This window comes from Rhinolophus sinicus, linkage group LG16, assembly GCF_036562045.2.
Source record: "Rhinolophus sinicus isolate RSC01 linkage group LG16, ASM3656204v1, whole genome shotgun sequence".
Lineage (NCBI taxonomy): Eukaryota > Metazoa > Chordata > Mammalia > Chiroptera > Rhinolophidae > Rhinolophus > Rhinolophus sinicus.
Genome location: NC_133765.1, coordinates 33,731,883 through 33,749,434, shown reverse-complemented (window position 1 = coordinate 33,749,434; position 17,552 = coordinate 33,731,883). Strand labels below are relative to the sequence as shown.

Below are 17,552 nucleotides of genomic sequence, written 5' to 3'. Positions count from 1 at the left end.
TGGACTGGTGGGGAACTCAGACCCACTGTTCAGGTGTCAGCAGGAATCACATCTGGTCCGTTTGATAAGGAAGGAGCAGATGGGGAGAGGAACATGCAGTGAAGCCATTTTAGGTCCTCCTGTATCACCAGATGTCAGGCCCGCATGTGCTATTAGTCCTGGTATCAGACCTTACAGGCCTAACACTACAGGGTGGAACAGTCAGCAGGCCCTGATGACTGCCCTCATCTCTAGATTTGGCACATTCCTGCCCCAGACCCGAAGCTCAGCAAGAGGTCTCATTCTCACCCATGTGGGACAGGAGATAGTCTAAACCCAAGGCACATTAAAGCTTTCCCCTCTTTTTTTCTGGTGGCTGATCTTTTTGTGACTTCCCAAGAGGAAGAGGAGAAAAGAGAATCAGTCCACTTTGCTGCGTATTTGGGGCAAACGTTTCACAGAGTAGGGGAAGACTGAAATAAAAATGAAAATGTATGTCTTCCACCACCCCTAGTTCATTCTCCACACAGCAATCAGAATGACCTTTTAAAAAGCAACTATAATCTTACCAGGCTTCTACTTAAAACTATTCAGTGGTCTCCGTTGGTCTTTCTCAGGTTAAAGACCAAAACTGCTTGCCATGGCCTACAAGGCTCCATGCAGTCTGGCCCTTTCCTGCCTGTCCAGTCTTAGTTCATGCCTTTCTTCCTCCTACTATTTATGGAACAGGCAACATAGGTCTCTTTTAAGTTCTGCAAACCTGCTGTGTTTTTTCTGCCCCTGAGCCTTTGCTCATGCTGGTGTCTCTGCCTAGAAAGCTCTTTCCTCCCCTATTCACCTAGTTATCGCCTAGTTATCCCTCAGACTTTGGCTGAAGGACTTCGTCTTCAGGACTTCTCTGATCTCCTCAAAGAGGGAGAATATCCCTATCGTAGGCTCTCGGAATCATTTGTCTTCATGCTGCTTCTCACAAGATGCAAGTTTACATTTGTTTGAATTAGACGATTAATGTCGGTCTCCTCACATCTTTATGACAGCAGCAAACTTCTGTATCGTTGGCCTCCAGTGAGTGCCTAAAAGAAAACTCCTGTTTGCCTTTACTCATAACGCTTCTGACACCAAGTGTGTAGGGGTTCTTTCCACACCAACCAACTCGCCAACACTCCAGACACCAACTGGGTGTCCTACAATTCAGTTATGACATTAACGACCTGGAGTCAGCACAGATTCCAGAAGTTAAGGGCTCAGTCTCACCAGATGGTCCCCCATTTTAGATGCCAGTCAAAAGTTCCAGGTTGTAACCTGTATTCTGACCAATTGGCTACAAATTGGGCGTTCCCATAACCGCCTCCCGAGGTTCAGTTGTTTGCTCTAACAGCTCTTAGACCTCAGGGAAACCCTTACTTACATTTACTGGTTTATTTTAAAGGATATAATAAAAGGTACTGATGAGCAATTGTGTGAAGAGTTACATAAGGCAAGGTCCGGAAGGGTCCTGACCGCAAGCTTCTGTATCTGTGAAATTGGGGTGCACCACCTCCCAACATGTGGTGTGGTCATCAACCCAGAAGTTCTCTGAACCTCATAGTGTAGGCATTGTTATGGGGGCTTCATCACATAGACACAATCAATTACTAACTCAATTTCCAGCCCTCCTCACCCTGGAGGATGAGGGGATGGGCCTGAAAGTCCCACGATCCTAACCATAACTTGGTCTTTCTGGTGACCAGTCCCCATCCTGAAGATATCCAGGAGCCCACCAGGAGTCACCTCATTAGAGCACAAGACACTCTTGTCATTCAGGAAGTCCCAAGGGATTAGGAGCTCTGTGTCAGGAAACGGAGGCAGAGACCAAATATATATCTTGTTATGTCACAGCGCCTCAATGGAATGAATGTCAGTGAATGAGCTGTGATTTGGGGATCTTCTGAGAAAAGGAAATAAAAGGAACACTTCAATAATCATGAATTATGCATTCTTTTTATTATCAAAACAGTCAAGTTAAGACATCTACATTGGGGGGGAAAAAAGACACCTACATTGCCAAGCTAGAATTAAGAAGTGTTTTCAAAAAATGGTTCCTTCTAAAAAGAGAAATGCGAGTCCATTAGCAGTTCTGCTTGAAATCAGTCAGTGTTACAAGAAAGCCGGTCTCTGATACACAGATGAAGCAGTGAGTACTGTGCAGTGACCATAAAAGAAGAATAGATTTAAGTATAGGATAACAGATCCTACAAAATGTGATTCTCTTGGGCATGCCTTTGGCCCTGGCATCATTTTATGCAGCAGACTAAAAATAAGAATACAAATATGATGCATGTTGTTATTGTAGGAAGTGGCAGACATTTTACACACATTGGCGTAACACATCATTTTCTCACCTAAAACATCTGTGGTGAGGGCGAGGGAAAGCAGTGGGTGGACCCAGTGATTTCTTGTCATTGCAAATTCTGACTCCATCTGGGGCCTCCACAAGGTGATAGAAACATGCGAGTAATAAGGCACCAAAAAATAAAGGTTTAAAGGCTCAGAGGTCATCAGAATGGAAATCTGTAGTCATTACCTAGAATTCTAGGTGTAAGCATTTCAATTCTGAAGGAGTCATATATAATCCACTTTTCAAAAATATCTCGGAAAGGTAGTAAAAATGAAAGTTCAGTCTGGCCCAATTAACTTGATTCCTGAGTTGAAAGCCAGATAAAATCCTGGGTCATAAAAAGATGGGTTTTGTTCATCTTAGTTTACATTAATACAGTGCAAAGCTGCTGGTTTTTAAAAAGTATCAAAATGGTAAATCTTAAGAGTATGTGTGAAAAACAGATCCTTCATCAGTCACAGTGTTGAATAATGGCCTGTATTTCTTATTTAAAACAGTTGTTTAGAAATAATCCATTCTAGTTCCAAAACCATGAAAAGGAAATCCTGGAGGAGGATCCTAAAACCTGCGACATTTTCATATTCTTAGCGGTTGACGTATAGAAATGGTAAGGGTTTGGGTGTGGCTTGCTTTTTAAGTAGCATCTGGACTGTATCCACTCTAATTGGCTGCAAAGTAGAGGATGTTAAAGGCATAAAGGCGGGCTTTTCCAGTTTGAACAGCAGTGGTTACTTCCAGTCAATAGAAATGTGATGTGATTGGCATGTATTGGGTAGCTCCGCAGTTAGATTTGATGGGATTCCAGGGCTGGGCTGGTGCGGTACCTGATTTGGTCTGCAGCCCTCCTAGACTGCCCAATAGAAACCTAGGCTCCTGAGGGGCTCCAGGGGTGCTCCACGCTCCCTAAGAACCTTAGAACCAGGGAAGGTATGGGCTGAGTGTGTGGCCCCATGAGTCAGGCTTGCTCTCTTGTCTCAGTTATCTGTTGCTGTGTAACAAACAACCCAGAACTTAGTGGCTTAAAACAATTTTGTTCTGTGGGTTCACTGGGCAGCTCTCACTTGAGGTGTCTCGTGAAGTTGCAGTCAGATGTTAGCAGGCTCTGGCATCATCTGAAGGCTTCTTCTCTCCCACATCTAGTGACTGGGCTTGGATGGTGTGACAGCTGGGGACTGGTGTGGCATCTCTCCTCTCCACGTGGCTGCTTGGGCTTCCTCACAGCAGGGTGGTCTCAGGACAGTCCGACTTTCACCTGTGGCTGGCTTCCTTCACGGCAAGAATGTCAAGAGACAGGGAGTGGAAGCTCCCAGCCTCTTAAGACCGAGACCTTGAAGCTGCCACAGAGTCACTTCCACTATTGGATAAGCAGTCAGAGCTGCCCAACACAAGGGGAGGAGACATAACCCTCAGGTCCTGAGGGACAAGTGCCAAAGAACTTGTGGTGACTTTTGATTCTCCGCATTCTCCAACCAGGACCCAAAGGGTTTCTTCATAGTTGGCCGTTATCCCAGTCTGACCTCATAATGAGCTGCTTTGTATTCATGTAGCTCTTCATGCATTAATAAGAAAGTTCATGTATCCTGTCTCAGTTTTTCTTCCCAGTATCTCTGTGAGATAGTAGATTGGATAAGGAGGTGCCTGAGGTACAGAGGCTCAAGGCCTGGGGTCACACAACTCCCTGGGGACAGAATCGAAACAGACTCTTGTTCCATGCTGAGGGATTCTGGTGTGTGTGTATGTGTTTACCCAGGTCTCTGTGCTCTGACACATACAGAGCTATAGCAGGGGAAAGCACATTTCCTTTTGTCTGAAAATCTGGCCACAGATCTTTGCAGGTAAAGCTCAAGGTGCAAGCAAAGGTGTCAAAATGATGGCTCAGCCCTGTGCCATCAGTAAGGACTCTTGAAGCCACTGTACTGGCCGTCACTCTTGGGAAACTCTCTCCGGATCCTCCAGCGGCAGCAGCTGGGCAGGATCCCGAAGTCAGCCAGGTCCTGGGAGCCGAAGCGCCAGGTGGTGTAGCACCTGTAGGCGCAGTGCCGCAGCCGGCTGTTGGTGGACTCCACGTCCAGCACCAGCAGGGGCTCCTGGTACAGCAGGAGGAACTGCAGGGCACGTCTGGACAGGATGAGCTTCCCAAACGGCTCTGAGGTAGTGATGCAAGCGCCCGGTTTTTTCCGACAGCACAGCTCCTCCAGGCTTCGGCGCCTCTCGGGCAGTTGGGACGGGAGGCAGTTTCCACACTGGCACCAGCCCGGGCTATTGCCGGGTCTCGTGGTCGCCTCTGCACTAAGCAGCTGGATTTGCTCTGGTTGTCCCGGAATGGGGGTTGGGTCTTGGAGAGACAGCGGCAGCCTGGACAAATCTGTAAAGTCCATCAAGGGTCTCTGAAAAAGTCAAGTTTCCATAACCATCAGCAGGGACAGCCCCTGGGGTTCTGGTTCTTTCATTTTATTATTAATTTATAAAATTACATTTAATATTACATCAATACGAGTAGCTATCATTTATTAAACATGTATCAGGACTGTAAGTCTTTTCCAAGCATTGTCTTATTTAAGCCTTTGAAGAACTTCGTGAGATATGAGAATGTGTCCTTATCTCCACTGTTCATATTTAGAAAGTGAAATTCAGAATAGCCAGGCCTCAATGCATATGTCATCTCTTCAAAGAGACCTTCGTGCCCTGACCCCCCAATCTAGGTAGTCCCTGTCCTCCCAGGTCCTCTTACTGCATCATCAGATTTCACGTTCTTTATAGTACTCGGTACTATCTGTTTCCTTGGTTATTCTCCCTCTGCATGAAAGCGTGGGCCCTGTCTACTTTATTTCTTGTCACATCCCCAATGCCTAGGACAGGCAGTACCCAGCACATGGGAGACAGTAAATAGTTGTTGACTTCACTCCACTCTCTCCTTTCCCACCAGGCTCCCTCTTCTCACGAATCCATTTGTTACGCTCCAAGAGAAGTTGCCATAATTGCCATCGTTTATAAATGTCTATTCTTTGTGACATATACCTTCATTCACCAGATAAAGTCTGAGTCAAGTACATTACAACTCAGTAGTTCTTGTACATGAATGTTCGCAGCAGCACACCTTGGTTTCAGACTTTTAGCTCCAGAACTGCGAGACAGTAAATTTCTATTGTTTTAAGTTGTTTTAATAAATTACTTTGTGGTAATTTATTATGGCAGCTGTAGAAAATGAATCCGTTAGTGAAGATGTCCACCCACCAGAACTGCTGGGGAGAGTGCGAATTAGAACAGCCGCTTAGAGAACGGTTTGGTCGTATCTGCTAAAGCCAAACGTATGCCTGCCTCGTGACTCAGCAGTTCCACTTTTAGGTGACATATGTTTACCATCACTGGCATGAGCCCCAAACTGAAAACTATCCAAATGTCCATCAACAATAGAAGGGATAAATAAACTGGATGTTTGTAAAATAAAAATTATACGAGAATGAACTGTTGCTATATGCAATGCCATGAATGACTCTTCCAAAAATAATGTTGAGTGAAAGAAAGCAGACACGCAACAGAATATATGTACTGAGTATATACTATAGGATTCAAATTTTATAAAATTCTAGAAGAGGTAACCACTGTGCCGTACACCTGAAACTAATATAATAGCGGATGTCAACTGTAAGTGAAAAATAAATACATTTTTTAAAATTCTAGAAGATATCAAATTAACCTTTGGATACAGGATAATGATGACTTTTAAGGGAGAGCCGGGATTGGGTAGAAGCATGAAAGAGACCTCTGCTAGTAATAATACCCACTTTTTTAACCTGGGTGCTGGTTTGCTGGTTCCATGTGTTTACTTTGTTAAAATTCATCAAGTGTGATTTGTACAAATTTCTAGATGTATTTATATTTAGTAGTAAGTTTTCTTACACACACACACACACACACACACACACACACACACAACTATATGTTTTAACTTACTGGGACTTTTTCGCCCTTGACATCTTGCAGGCTTCTCCCAAGTAGCTGCTGATCCACCCTCCTAATGTGGAGTTCATCCACAAAGGACACATATTTTAATGTCTAGGGAAAAGAAGGTTTAAACGGTTACCTATTTTTGCATAGAATTATCAAGAATTGTCTCCCTGAACATATCTAAAGGCAAGTATTATTCCCATTTACCAAATGACAAACTGTTAAACAAGTTAACCCAAATGTCTTGCTAACCAAGAATGTAAGATTTCTGAGTTTAAAGGAAAATCAGAAACGGAACCCCATGCACCTTAATTTGTAGACTCAGAGTATCCTCAGCCTAATGCCTAATGTTTATAGGTTCCCCAAGACTATTGAAAATTTTTTTGTTGTGTTCCCTCAGTGTCAGCTTCTCTAGATTGAATATCTCTAGAAAATTATACATTGCTACTTATATTATTTATATTTTCATTAAATTTCATCCTATCCTGGGCCATGAAATAGTGGTGATTTTTACTTGCAAAGATGAACTTTTATTCCAAATTGTGTATACACGTACAATGGACAATGAATGGTGCATTCAGCTGCTGGGAAAGAACAGTGATGTTCGTGGCTCAGGGAAAGACAAAGAAACCCTCTGTTGTTTTTAAGGTCCAGAGATTTCTCGTTGATGGGGGGAAGTCAAGTGTAGAGAACCTGCTTAGTTAAGTCCAAATTGAGCAATCAGAACAATACAGATGAGCTAAAATTCTCTTTGACTAGTCCCCCATGTTAGACTTCATTCCAGAAGGAATCATTGTTACCGCTTTTTTGTATGTGTCCAATGCCTTTTTGTATACATACATGTTACCCACCCCCTGCATGTGTGTATAATACATGTAGAAAATATATAGAATGTATATGTATGTGTTTGTGTATATATGCACATATGTAATATACATGTAGAAAACACATAGAATTAATTTACATGTGTAGTTATTTTTTAACCTATATATTGTACCACATATGTTCTTCTATAGTTTGCTTCCCCCCACCCCCAAGAAACTGTCTTGGATATTTGCTTGTGCCAGTACCTGTATCATAGTGGTTATGAACATGGATTCTGAAACCAGCCTGCCTCAGTTGGGATTCCAGCTCCACCACTTACTAGCTGTATGACTTTGGACAAATCGTTCAACCCTCCTGTGCCTCAATTTCCTCAACTATAGAAAGACATAATAGTAGCACCTATCTATAGGGTTGTTGTGAAGATTTAGTGAGTTAATATAGATAAAACACTTCAAAGTGCTATATAAATGTTTCCCATTATTATCTACCTCATTCTTTTAACCTGGTGCCTGCCATTTCTTGCTATAGATTTATCATAGTTTCATGTACCGTCACCATTTGGGTGGATGCTCTTTCTTCAGTTACTAACAGTGCTGTAGTGGACGTCTTGTGCACGTGTACTACTTGGGTACTCGTGTGAGCGTTGCTCTAGGGCAGGTATGGAGAAGTGGTAATGCCAGGCTGTACGTATGTCCCATTTGTTATTAGATACTGCCAAATTGTTCTCCTAAGTCATTATGCTATTTTTTTGACTGTCCCAATTGAGTAAATCTGACAAAACTGACAAGTCCTAGAACGTAAAAATTTGTTCTCCCTACATGTTGCCTCTCCATTTTTGTTCCCCTTCTTCTCTAAGACCACAGGATTCATCTGCGAGATGGTGGATCAGGGTAGAGTCCAGAGACGTGTCCGCCATGAGGTCACACCTGTGCTTCTGGCCTGTTGGTGCCCATTTCTCAGTGATCTAACGGACTGCCCAGGTATTGGGTGTCTGACAGACACAGGGCGCCTTACCGGCTTCGGTTCCACGATGGATTCACATTTCTTCCTGTAGTAGTACTCATTGACGGCGCAGCACGCACAGCACTTGCAATAGGGATACACGTGGGATCGGCAGCACTTACTCGAGTACGTGTTGATGAGGAAGTCGATGAACACAGTGGCCTGGGAAGAACCCCGACAAGTGCCGTGTCAGTGAAACTTTTTTTTTTTTTTTTTTTTTGCCAAATCCTTTTCATAAAGCATGAGAAAGAGAACGCCTTACCAAACCAAAGTAGGAGAGGGTTGAGCCGATGTTCAGGATGAGCTGGATAACGTCAAATTTTCCTCCCTGAGAACAGAGAGGGAAAGGTTACTCGGCTGAAATTCACAGCCATGTGCTTTTGCTCCAACGTGTAATTGTTAGTTTCAACAAAGGGGGGAGTCTGGTGCTGTGACTTTGATAAGTGCCTCCAAGGTGTTCACGGCAACAGAAACTGCAGAGACTGAAAATGTGCTTCTCATCGTCCTGTTTCTGCCTTCCCAGATGTGCTTGAAACCATGATTGTTTTAAATAGAGAAGCACTGGAACCCACACATTGAGAGGAGAACCACTGAAGGTTGTTTTTCCATACACCTAGTTTCAGGCAAGCTGTCCCTGAAAGTGGTTTGAGATTACTTTGGAAGCAGAGGGAAGGAATGTCTGCACAAACTTTTCTCTTAGGCGTCCTTGTGGTTTTTATTCTCAATGGTCTTTCTACCCTCTCAGCTAAAGCTCGTTGATTCTTGTGATGCTTCTCACCATGTTACATAAATAATACGCTGTCCGACAAGGTGTTGGGGGCATCTTGATTTTTCCATGCCCACCATGTCCTCCTTCCTTCTTCCGGAGACAGCACCCCAGTTTTCCTTTGGAGAACTATCTGTGCCCGTATTCAGTGTGCAGGAAAGACTGTTCCATGATGTGACCGCTGTCTGACTCGAGAGCTGGACCCGGGCCAGAACGGATATTGCTTACCACAACCCCCAGTTACAGACTGTCTGATGGTAATCGATGTTCATGCTGACAAAAATCAGCACCCCTCCCTGCCTCCTGCTACCTGCTGGTTCCTGGAACAGGCCGTTGTCCTGACCTGGTTAAGTATGTAATTTCCCATACCTGGTAGCATTCATGCACTAGTACCTGTGACTGTCCCCCTTTTGCCCTGTGTAATTCTTTGGTGCCTGTTAAGTGACGCAGGGATCCATTTTGTTTTGCAGCCACCCAGGATGCACTTTGGAAGTAGTAAGTTCCCTTAATAAACTCTGTTAATTACCAGACTGGAGTGGCCTGCCTCTTTCTTCGGTCTTTTCCTTCCCTCTGCTTACAGAGGTAGATTTTCAGTTCCTGGATCTTTCCTTGGGTCTGTGTGTACTAACACTTGGATCTTGTAGTTTTTGGGGAAGGGGCCGATTCAGGGTTGGTCTAAGACCAGCCATTTAAAGTATGACATGACCCTGATCACAGTGATTAGTTGAGGTTGGTAAGATACAAGGAGCTGCCTGACACCACCAGGTAGAGGTGGACTGCTGAGGATAGGCCAACGCAGACGAGAACAGATGTAAGAGATGAAGGGAGGCAGATTCCTGACAACGCGTCGTTCGAGCATCTGGATCCAGCCATGTTGGAAGCCTGAAATTGCCCCTGGGTTTGTCAGTTATGCGAACTGAACAAACAAACAAACAAACAAAACCCTTTTTTTTCCTAAGGCAATATGAGTTGGATTCCGTTACTTACTACTGTATTTTACAGAAGGATTTCTTTCTTTTTTTTAAGCGTCGGAATACTTTTAAATTTGACTATTAGATTTTTTTCCTCCCACTCTCACTCTTGTGTTCATCAGATGACTTGTTCATGGACAGAACCTCAAGGACACCTCTTCCCCGTCTCTTATCCCACAGGTGAGATGCACAATACCAGCTAATGTCTATCACCCCAGCATTCACCCCTTGAGGCACGACAACAAAAATTAGGACATGGTCGTAGGAATGGAGGTGCCAACGGCTGTTAGCAGAGACTTACGCAGCCAAAAACCAGGATGTCGAAACGGATCCCAAAGACTTTTATCAGAGTCCTCTTTTCAACATTGTTTTCCTTATAGTACTTGGCATATCTGTTGGAGGAAAAAGATCCATATTTATAAAGATCTGTCTGAAAATGCTGGTATTTTAGGAAAAGAAAAATCAAAACCATAGCTAATCTAGTCTTCTTTATCCATCCTCTGGCTCTGCGGTGGTTGGCGGAGGGAAGAACACAATCCAAACCTAGGGCTTCCTCTCTGTGACCACCTGGAACCGAAGCGCCAGTTGCCCACATCACCGCCTCCACTTTTGCCATCACAGAGTAATGAAAAATTGCTTATTGTTGAAGATTAAAAGGACCACTTTTTAACCAACACAGGATTAACAAAAAGCAGAGAAATTGAAAAACTTCAAGCAATCGGATTTATTCCTTAAGAGGGAAAAATAGGTTTTCTAGAACCAAGTGTTGGGGGGGGCGGGGTGTGAATCTTAGATAGTAATCGCTGGATCGGGGACAGGTGCCCCTCAGCAATCTCTTCTAACTCTATTTTCTTAGATTCTGTATTTATCTACTTGGCAGCCATAATCACAGGGCCGAACTAACAACTAAAGTTGTTTACATGTCCCCTGTAATCCAGCTTTTGCGAGTGCATGAAAATCACGTTACAGACCCTCGGACCATATCCCCAACCACCTCTTTGATGTAACTCTCACAGACTCAGTGAATGAATCACCCAGGACCAGGTATCAGACAACTAGAGATCAGGCCTATAGCCCAGAGCCTTCCCACATGATTCAAACTAGCCAATCCTAAGCTGTTTCCCCTGCCCTGCCTTGCCTTTCCCACAAGGCTCTGGGCCTTGCTTTCCCCTCCTGTCCAAACTGGGTGCTTCCCTCTGTGGCCCTGTGTGTGCTGGCGTGCCTGTCCTCTTTGGGAGTGGAATAAAATTCTTATTTCAAAGGCATTCACCTCTCTGTTGTCACTCAGTCACCTTTATAAGTGAAGACTGGGCCACAAATCACAGTCACCCCAAATACACATCTTTCACCAGTGCTGCAGTCAGAAAAAGTGGTGTGTTTTCTTTTTTGTAAGTAATTAAGGAAGCTTAAACCACATGCCTCAAGAAACTCTTAAATCTGTCTATCCTTCTTACCATCTCTTGGTGGTTGTTTTTAGGTAAGGGTATATATATTTTCTTTCCGAGTTATTAATTCACAGTCTATTTACAGGTGAAGGGAGAAAAAAACAACAGGAGACAGATGCTCTGCCACAATACAGTATGGAACATCTGAAACTCTTTTTTTTTTTTTTTTTTTTAAACTCTCAAAATCTGACGTTGAGATGGGTTAGATATTTTCAGGCGCGGGTTTCCGGCCAGAGGGGTTTCAATATCTTTACATCTGATTGTTCTCATTTCATGACAGTTCCTTCTTCTACTGCTCTATTGAGTGACTTGTTTTTTAATACACGGAGCAAGCATGGGCCACTCCATGCCCGGGGGGTGTATTATCGTTTTATGCAAGATGGTTTGACTGGGAAGGTTAATATTATGAGATAATGTTGAATTTCTGCCTTCAAGGTCTTGGTACAGTGGTTCTCAAACTGAGGGCAAGAATCACTTGGGAAGTGTGTTCAAATTCAGGTCCCTGGGCATTGCTCTCAAAGGGTGGTTTCAGAGGGTCTGAGGTGTTTCTAGGAATCTGTATTTCCAGGAAAGGTACCAGGTGGCTCTGGTGCAGGTGTTAAGTGGGCCACATTCTGAGAAAGAGTAGGTCGTGAGCAGGCATGCTTTTTGTACACTGTAATGAATGGGTTGAATAGCCCCCTCCAAAAAAATACACCCAAGTACCTTAACCCCTCTACCTGTTAGCGTGACCTTATTTGGAAATAGATAAATTTGTAATTTTAGAATCAGATGTCATTAAGGATCTTAAGATGAGATCATCCTGAATTTAGAGTGAGCCCTAAACCCAATGACTGGGGTCCTTGCAAGATAAAGGAGAGGGAGAGTTGAAACAAACACAAAAGAGAAGGCCATTTAAAGACAGAGGCAGAGATTGGAGTGATGCAGCCACAAGTTAAAGAACACCTAGAGCCACCAAGACCTGGAAGAGGCAGGAAAGATCCTTCCCTAGAGACTTCAAAGAGAGTGTGTTCCTGCCAACACCTTGACTTTGGACTTCTGGCCTCCAGAACTGTGAGAGAATACATTTCTGTTGTTTAAACCAAGTATGTGGTAATTTGTCACAGTAGGCACAGGAAACTAATACAATCACATACCCATTCTGAACCAGAGAAGTGTACCAGGCACTCTGTGTGGGTCTGCCCCACCTACACATGCTGTCACTAAGCTGAATCGCATGTTCACCTAATAAGGACCTTTTGCCAAGGACATCTTTTGGTAAAGGACAAATTCTGTAATATGATCAACTTCTTTAAATTCCTATGTTTTAGAAAGTTATATTTTTCTCATATATCTCATACCACAGGCAATTGCCATTTCTTTTGTGTGGCTATTTGAAAATAACTTGGCCAGTTTTACCCATCAGATCTGGACAGTTTATTTTTGGCCAAAGGTTTCTTCTGGTGCTTATTCTACACAACAAATGCTCAACATTTTGTTCTAAAAAACTTAACATCATAACAATTTCAGTTCTTCAGAAAGCTCAGATCTCTCCGGGAGCTAATGTTCTTGGGCTTGACTCACTGACTTGAAGGACATTTGCTAACATCTGGTTGGTACATTGCCATGCGTGCTTCTGCTGATTGCTGAAAAAAAATAAAAAAACAAAAAAGCAGCCTGCGAGGGCAGTCAGGGGACCACTGATCCCATCCTTTCTTCTTGCTAATGGCCATAAGCCTACTCAGTAGAGCAGCAGGGGATCAAAACATTCCATAAACTAGGAGCTGGTTTCAAAGCCCTGGATGAAACTATGGTGACCTAGAGGAGGCTAATTTCCCCCCCCCCCAAAAAAAAAAAAGCCTCTTGTGTCTTGATCTCAGCTAGCCTTAGGTCAAGGCTCTCAAATTCAAATTCCTACAGAGGCCCGGCACATAACAGAAATAGGTCATGCAGGCCAGGTATCAGGCAATAAGGAATGGTGGGGACAGTGGCAAATAAAAAAACATGCCCCTTCTAAAGGGAACCACTAATAGCTCTGGCTGAGTGCTGCTGTATAAGTTATAAACCCAGAGTTGTCAAATGGTTTAATTTCTTTTTTTCCAAATAGTTTAATTTTTCAAGAAAAGTAGGAAGTCGAGATTTTTATGGGCAAAAGTCAGGTCAGGATCAGAGGAGTGAATGGTGCAGAGGGTCAAAACAAGAATAAATCAGCACCAAACCAAGCACCAGCCAGCTTAAGAGTGAAAATGAACCAGGATTCTAGTGAACTCATAGGGTTGAAGTCCAGAAGCCAGAAGCACACACGATACACTGCAAAGCACCTTGAAAGTGAGACCAGGCTGCAGTGAAGAAGCAGCGTGGCCCAGGGTGTCAGGAGTCCTTAAGATGTTCTTACCAAAAGGACTTCAGAGCAAGATGGCAGCCTGAGCTAGTACAGGGAGACCACCTCCCCTCGCCCCATACACGAAGAAGTGCAAGATAAAATATTTAAAAATCATATCAATATATCACTGACCTCAAAACAGCAAGGCATTTTCTAGGTGCTAGAGATAAGTGGTGAGTGGAGACTGAAGCCCTGTGACCCCTAGGCATGCTGGGGCCAGGTCTGTATCTGAGGAGCTAGAGTTTTAACACACTTTCAGGGAAGGGAGCTGAGGCTACGGAAGCCCTACATAGCAAGAGAACAGGGGTGGGAGACTTGTAGCAGACGAAGACATCCAGTGCCCACAGATTAAACTAAAACCTGGTCATAATGGCTAGATACCAGACAGTTCCAGCAGGGAACTACAAAATGATATAATCTCCCCAGAGGAATGCCTCCATGCCCCACGGCACACACAGCTTTACACAAGATTATTCCAGCGGCAGCCCACCAACACAGATGCCAAAGCCCCACGAGCAGAAATTCCTTCCATGTTACTGTGGGTGACAGGTCAGTGTGAAAGGGGTTATACAGTGGAAAGGACCAGACGAATACCCTGTTTCCCCGAAAATAAGACCTAGCCAACAATCAGCTCTAATGCGTCTTTTGGAGCAAAAATTAATATAAGACCCGGTATTTTGTATTATATTACATTATATTATTATATTAATTATATTATAGACCCGGTCTTATAGTAAAATAAGACTGGGTGTTATATTAATTTTTGCTCCAAAAGACACATTAGAGCTGATGGTCTGGCTAGGTCTTATTTTTGGGGAAACACGGTAGGATCCATGAGGTAAGAATGGGCTTCACTGAAACAAGAATAGATGGCTTTGAGAAAGAAACAAATATAAATCCGACAAGTGAGAAATATAGCCATAGGGATATCAAATCAACTGTGATATGATCTCATATAAACCTCACGAAAGAATTGGTTACACGAAGGAAAATTCATCAGAGGGTTATCGATTATCTCGGGGTAGAGGAATTGTAGGTGATTTTTGTCCTCTTTTCTGTTCTTTTTTCTGTTTCCAAAGTTTTGTTGTGTTTTCCTAAGAGTGTGCATCCCTTTAAGAATTAAAAAGAAAAAAGATTCATACAAAAATTCAATCACCACCTAGCTCTGAGAGGAAGTCCTTTTCACTTATCTTGTTGCCTTGGGAACCAAATCTGGTCTTACTGACTGTTGGAGATGATGCAATTCAGCCAGGCCTGGGTCCCTGGGGCGCCAAGGGCGGCCTTTCTGACCTGGAGCACTGTTACCTGAAGTTGTAGCTAGGACTCCTTGGACTCATGTACGAGGAATCATTGGCTGTCCTGTCGTCAAGGCGACGGAAACTGTATTTTGGACGGCAGTGATGGAACCAACTGTCCAGGTTGCAGTCCCAGTGGATCTCAATGCCCATGATTCCTCCCTGGGGAAGACAACAAGAGGCAATCTCTGAGTCCTGCTGGGATGTGGCATGAAGCCACCGGACCTCTCCCTGCATAGCGGTGATCACTGAAGGGAAGGTTTTCTTTTTCAAGGAAAGATGCCCCTTAAAGGTCTCAGAGCCATGAGCGCAGCCCTGTCTGACACACGCAGGTATTACTATCACTGTGGCAGCTGCAAACAGCTCCCTGCTCCTCCCGTCATCAAATTGTAGGAAAAAATTAGATCTGTTTTCCTACAATGTAACTTTCAACAAACCACTCCCATAATCAAACACCTTTAACAGCTCCCCTATTAAAGGTTAAGTTGAAACTTGTTAGACTGGAATTCAGGGAGCTCCATCACATGTCTCTTCTGCTTTATCTGCCAACACGCCCCTAAGAGAAAGCTCTTATTCCAAACTGTGTACACTTTTCCCTGAACACATGTCATACTTGCATTTCTTTTTAAAATACGTCTTCATTGACATACAGTTCAGCCATTTAAAGTGTACAATTCAGCACTTTTTAGTATGTCCACATGTATGTGCCACTGTCATCACAATGTTGACGTTTTCATTTCCTCCGAAAGAACCTTTAGTCATCATCCCTGTATCTCCTCTCCTGGGCCTAAGGGACCACTAGTCTCCTCTCTCTCTCTCCAGAGTTCCTTATTCTGAACTTTCATATGAAAGATGTCGAATAATATGTGATCTGTTGTGTCTGGCTTCTTTCACTTAAAGTTCATCCACATTATAGCATGTGTCCTTTTTGTGGTGGAAGACTATTCCTTTGTACGGATGTGCTGCATTTTGTGTATCCATTCATCCTTTGATAGACATCTGGGTTGTTTCCACCTTTTGGCTATTGTGAATAATGCTGCTGTGAACATTTATGTCCAAGTTTTTGTGTGGACATATGTTGTCGTTTCTCTTGGGTATATACATAGGAGTGGAATTGCTGGAGACATTTTGAACTTTTAAATCTTGGCCCTCACCCTTTTCTCCCAATGAAATGTTTCTCTCCTCTCCTCTAGCTAAATCCCCTTTATCTTCTGAGAAAGACCCAGCTTACCTCTTTCCTCAGCCACCCCTGTCCTCCACCGTTCCCCCCCTGAAATTCTAAGGAATCTCTTAATCCCTTACCTGTACTTGTACTTTTTTATATTCTACAAACATTTTGAGCCCTGACTATCATATTTCATTTAATCTATGCCACCATTGCTTGTCAGACATAGAATTTATTTTATGTTCCTCTAAGAAGAAAATACTGCCGATTAAACTGAGACTCCATCAACTGAAGGCATTTCCTGATTTCAGAACTCTTAAGATGTGAAAAAATGTCTTTGAATCATGAAATCCGGCATTTCCAGACAGTATGCTGGATGCTGGGGATACAGAGGAGTAACAGGCAGGCTCTGACTTGGAGAAAGGGGAAATAATACAGAAGAATCACAACTGTCACTTATTATCACACACTAAGCCAAGCACGCTACATACTATAGTGAATATCTAATGTTTTTGTCACTCAGCAGCTAATTCTCCTTCTTCTGCTAAGAGGACCTGGACTTTCCTTTGAGAAACACCCCTCCAACTCTCAGTGTTTTGACTGGGGCTGCCCTCTCTCCCAGCTCCAGGAGCGGGCACATGACCCAGGCCCAGTCAGGAAAGTGTGTCCCTCTGTGCCTGGTGATTGGTTCAGGGATAGGGATGTGGCCCAAGGTAGACCAATAAGAGCCCTCCCTGAGACATTTTGCCAGAACCATAAGAAAAGAGGTCCTCTATTGGCTGGAACCACTGGCTATTAAGAATGGAAGTCTAGACAAGCATTATTCAGTAGAATTTTTGATGATGATGGAAATACTCTATATTCATGCTGTATAAAACAGCAGCTGCTGGTCACATATAGCTATTGGGCACTTGAAATGTAGCTAGTATGACTGAGTAAATAAAATTTAATTCCACCTCATTTTAATTAAATTATTAATTGTAATTTTAAATATAGTAGTAAGGGAAAGCTTCACTGAGCTTATATCTGAGCAAATATTGGAAGTACGTGAGGGACACAGCTAATGCTATGTCTGGGTCAAGAGTGTTCTCGGCAGAGGGAACAGCAAGAGAAAATTCCCGAGGTAGGAAGATGCCTTGGGTCTCTTAGCAGGTCTGTTCCCCATGGCCTTTTTACACAAATATGGTTCCATTTTTTTGGCTTAAGCCAGTTGAGTTTGGTTTCTGTTATTTGCCCCCAAAAATTACTTTTTAATTTTTTGCGAACATCATTTGAGTTGGATTTCTATAAACGGCAACTAGAAGAATCCTGACTAATCCAAGCTTGGGAGTCTACACAATAGCCTCCAAAGACATTCCTAACCTGAGGTCCTGATCCCCGGAACCTCCAAATATGTTACCTTATATGGCAAAAGAGA

At 43.4% G+C, this 17,552-nt stretch overlaps 2 protein-coding genes across 18 annotated transcripts in view; one reads left to right on the top strand and one right to left on the bottom strand.

The window, feature by feature from the left end:
* Positions 1-17,552, top strand: part of IFT81 (intraflagellar transport 81) — a 148,338-nt gene that overhangs the window by 17,390 nt on the left and 113,396 nt on the right. The window lies entirely within an intron of this gene.
* Positions 1,938-17,552, bottom strand: part of P2RX7 (purinergic receptor P2X 7) — a 38,155-nt gene continuing 22,540 nt past the window's right edge. For all 4 annotated transcript variants that reach the window (XM_019733948.2, XM_074321754.1, XM_074321755.1 and 1 more), the window contains 6 exons: positions 14,981-15,132; positions 10,170-10,260; positions 8,394-8,459; positions 8,144-8,293; positions 6,311-6,412; positions 1,938-4,743 (listed from right to left, as the gene is read on the bottom strand). In XM_019733948.2, the coding sequence (XP_019589507.2) occupies positions 4,246-4,743; positions 6,311-6,412; positions 8,144-8,293; positions 8,394-8,459; positions 10,170-10,260; positions 14,981-15,132 (1,059 nt within the window). In that variant the 3' untranslated portion in view covers positions 1,938-4,245. The remainder of the gene's footprint in view (positions 4,744-6,310; positions 6,413-8,143; positions 8,294-8,393; positions 8,460-10,169; positions 10,261-14,980; positions 15,133-17,552) is intronic.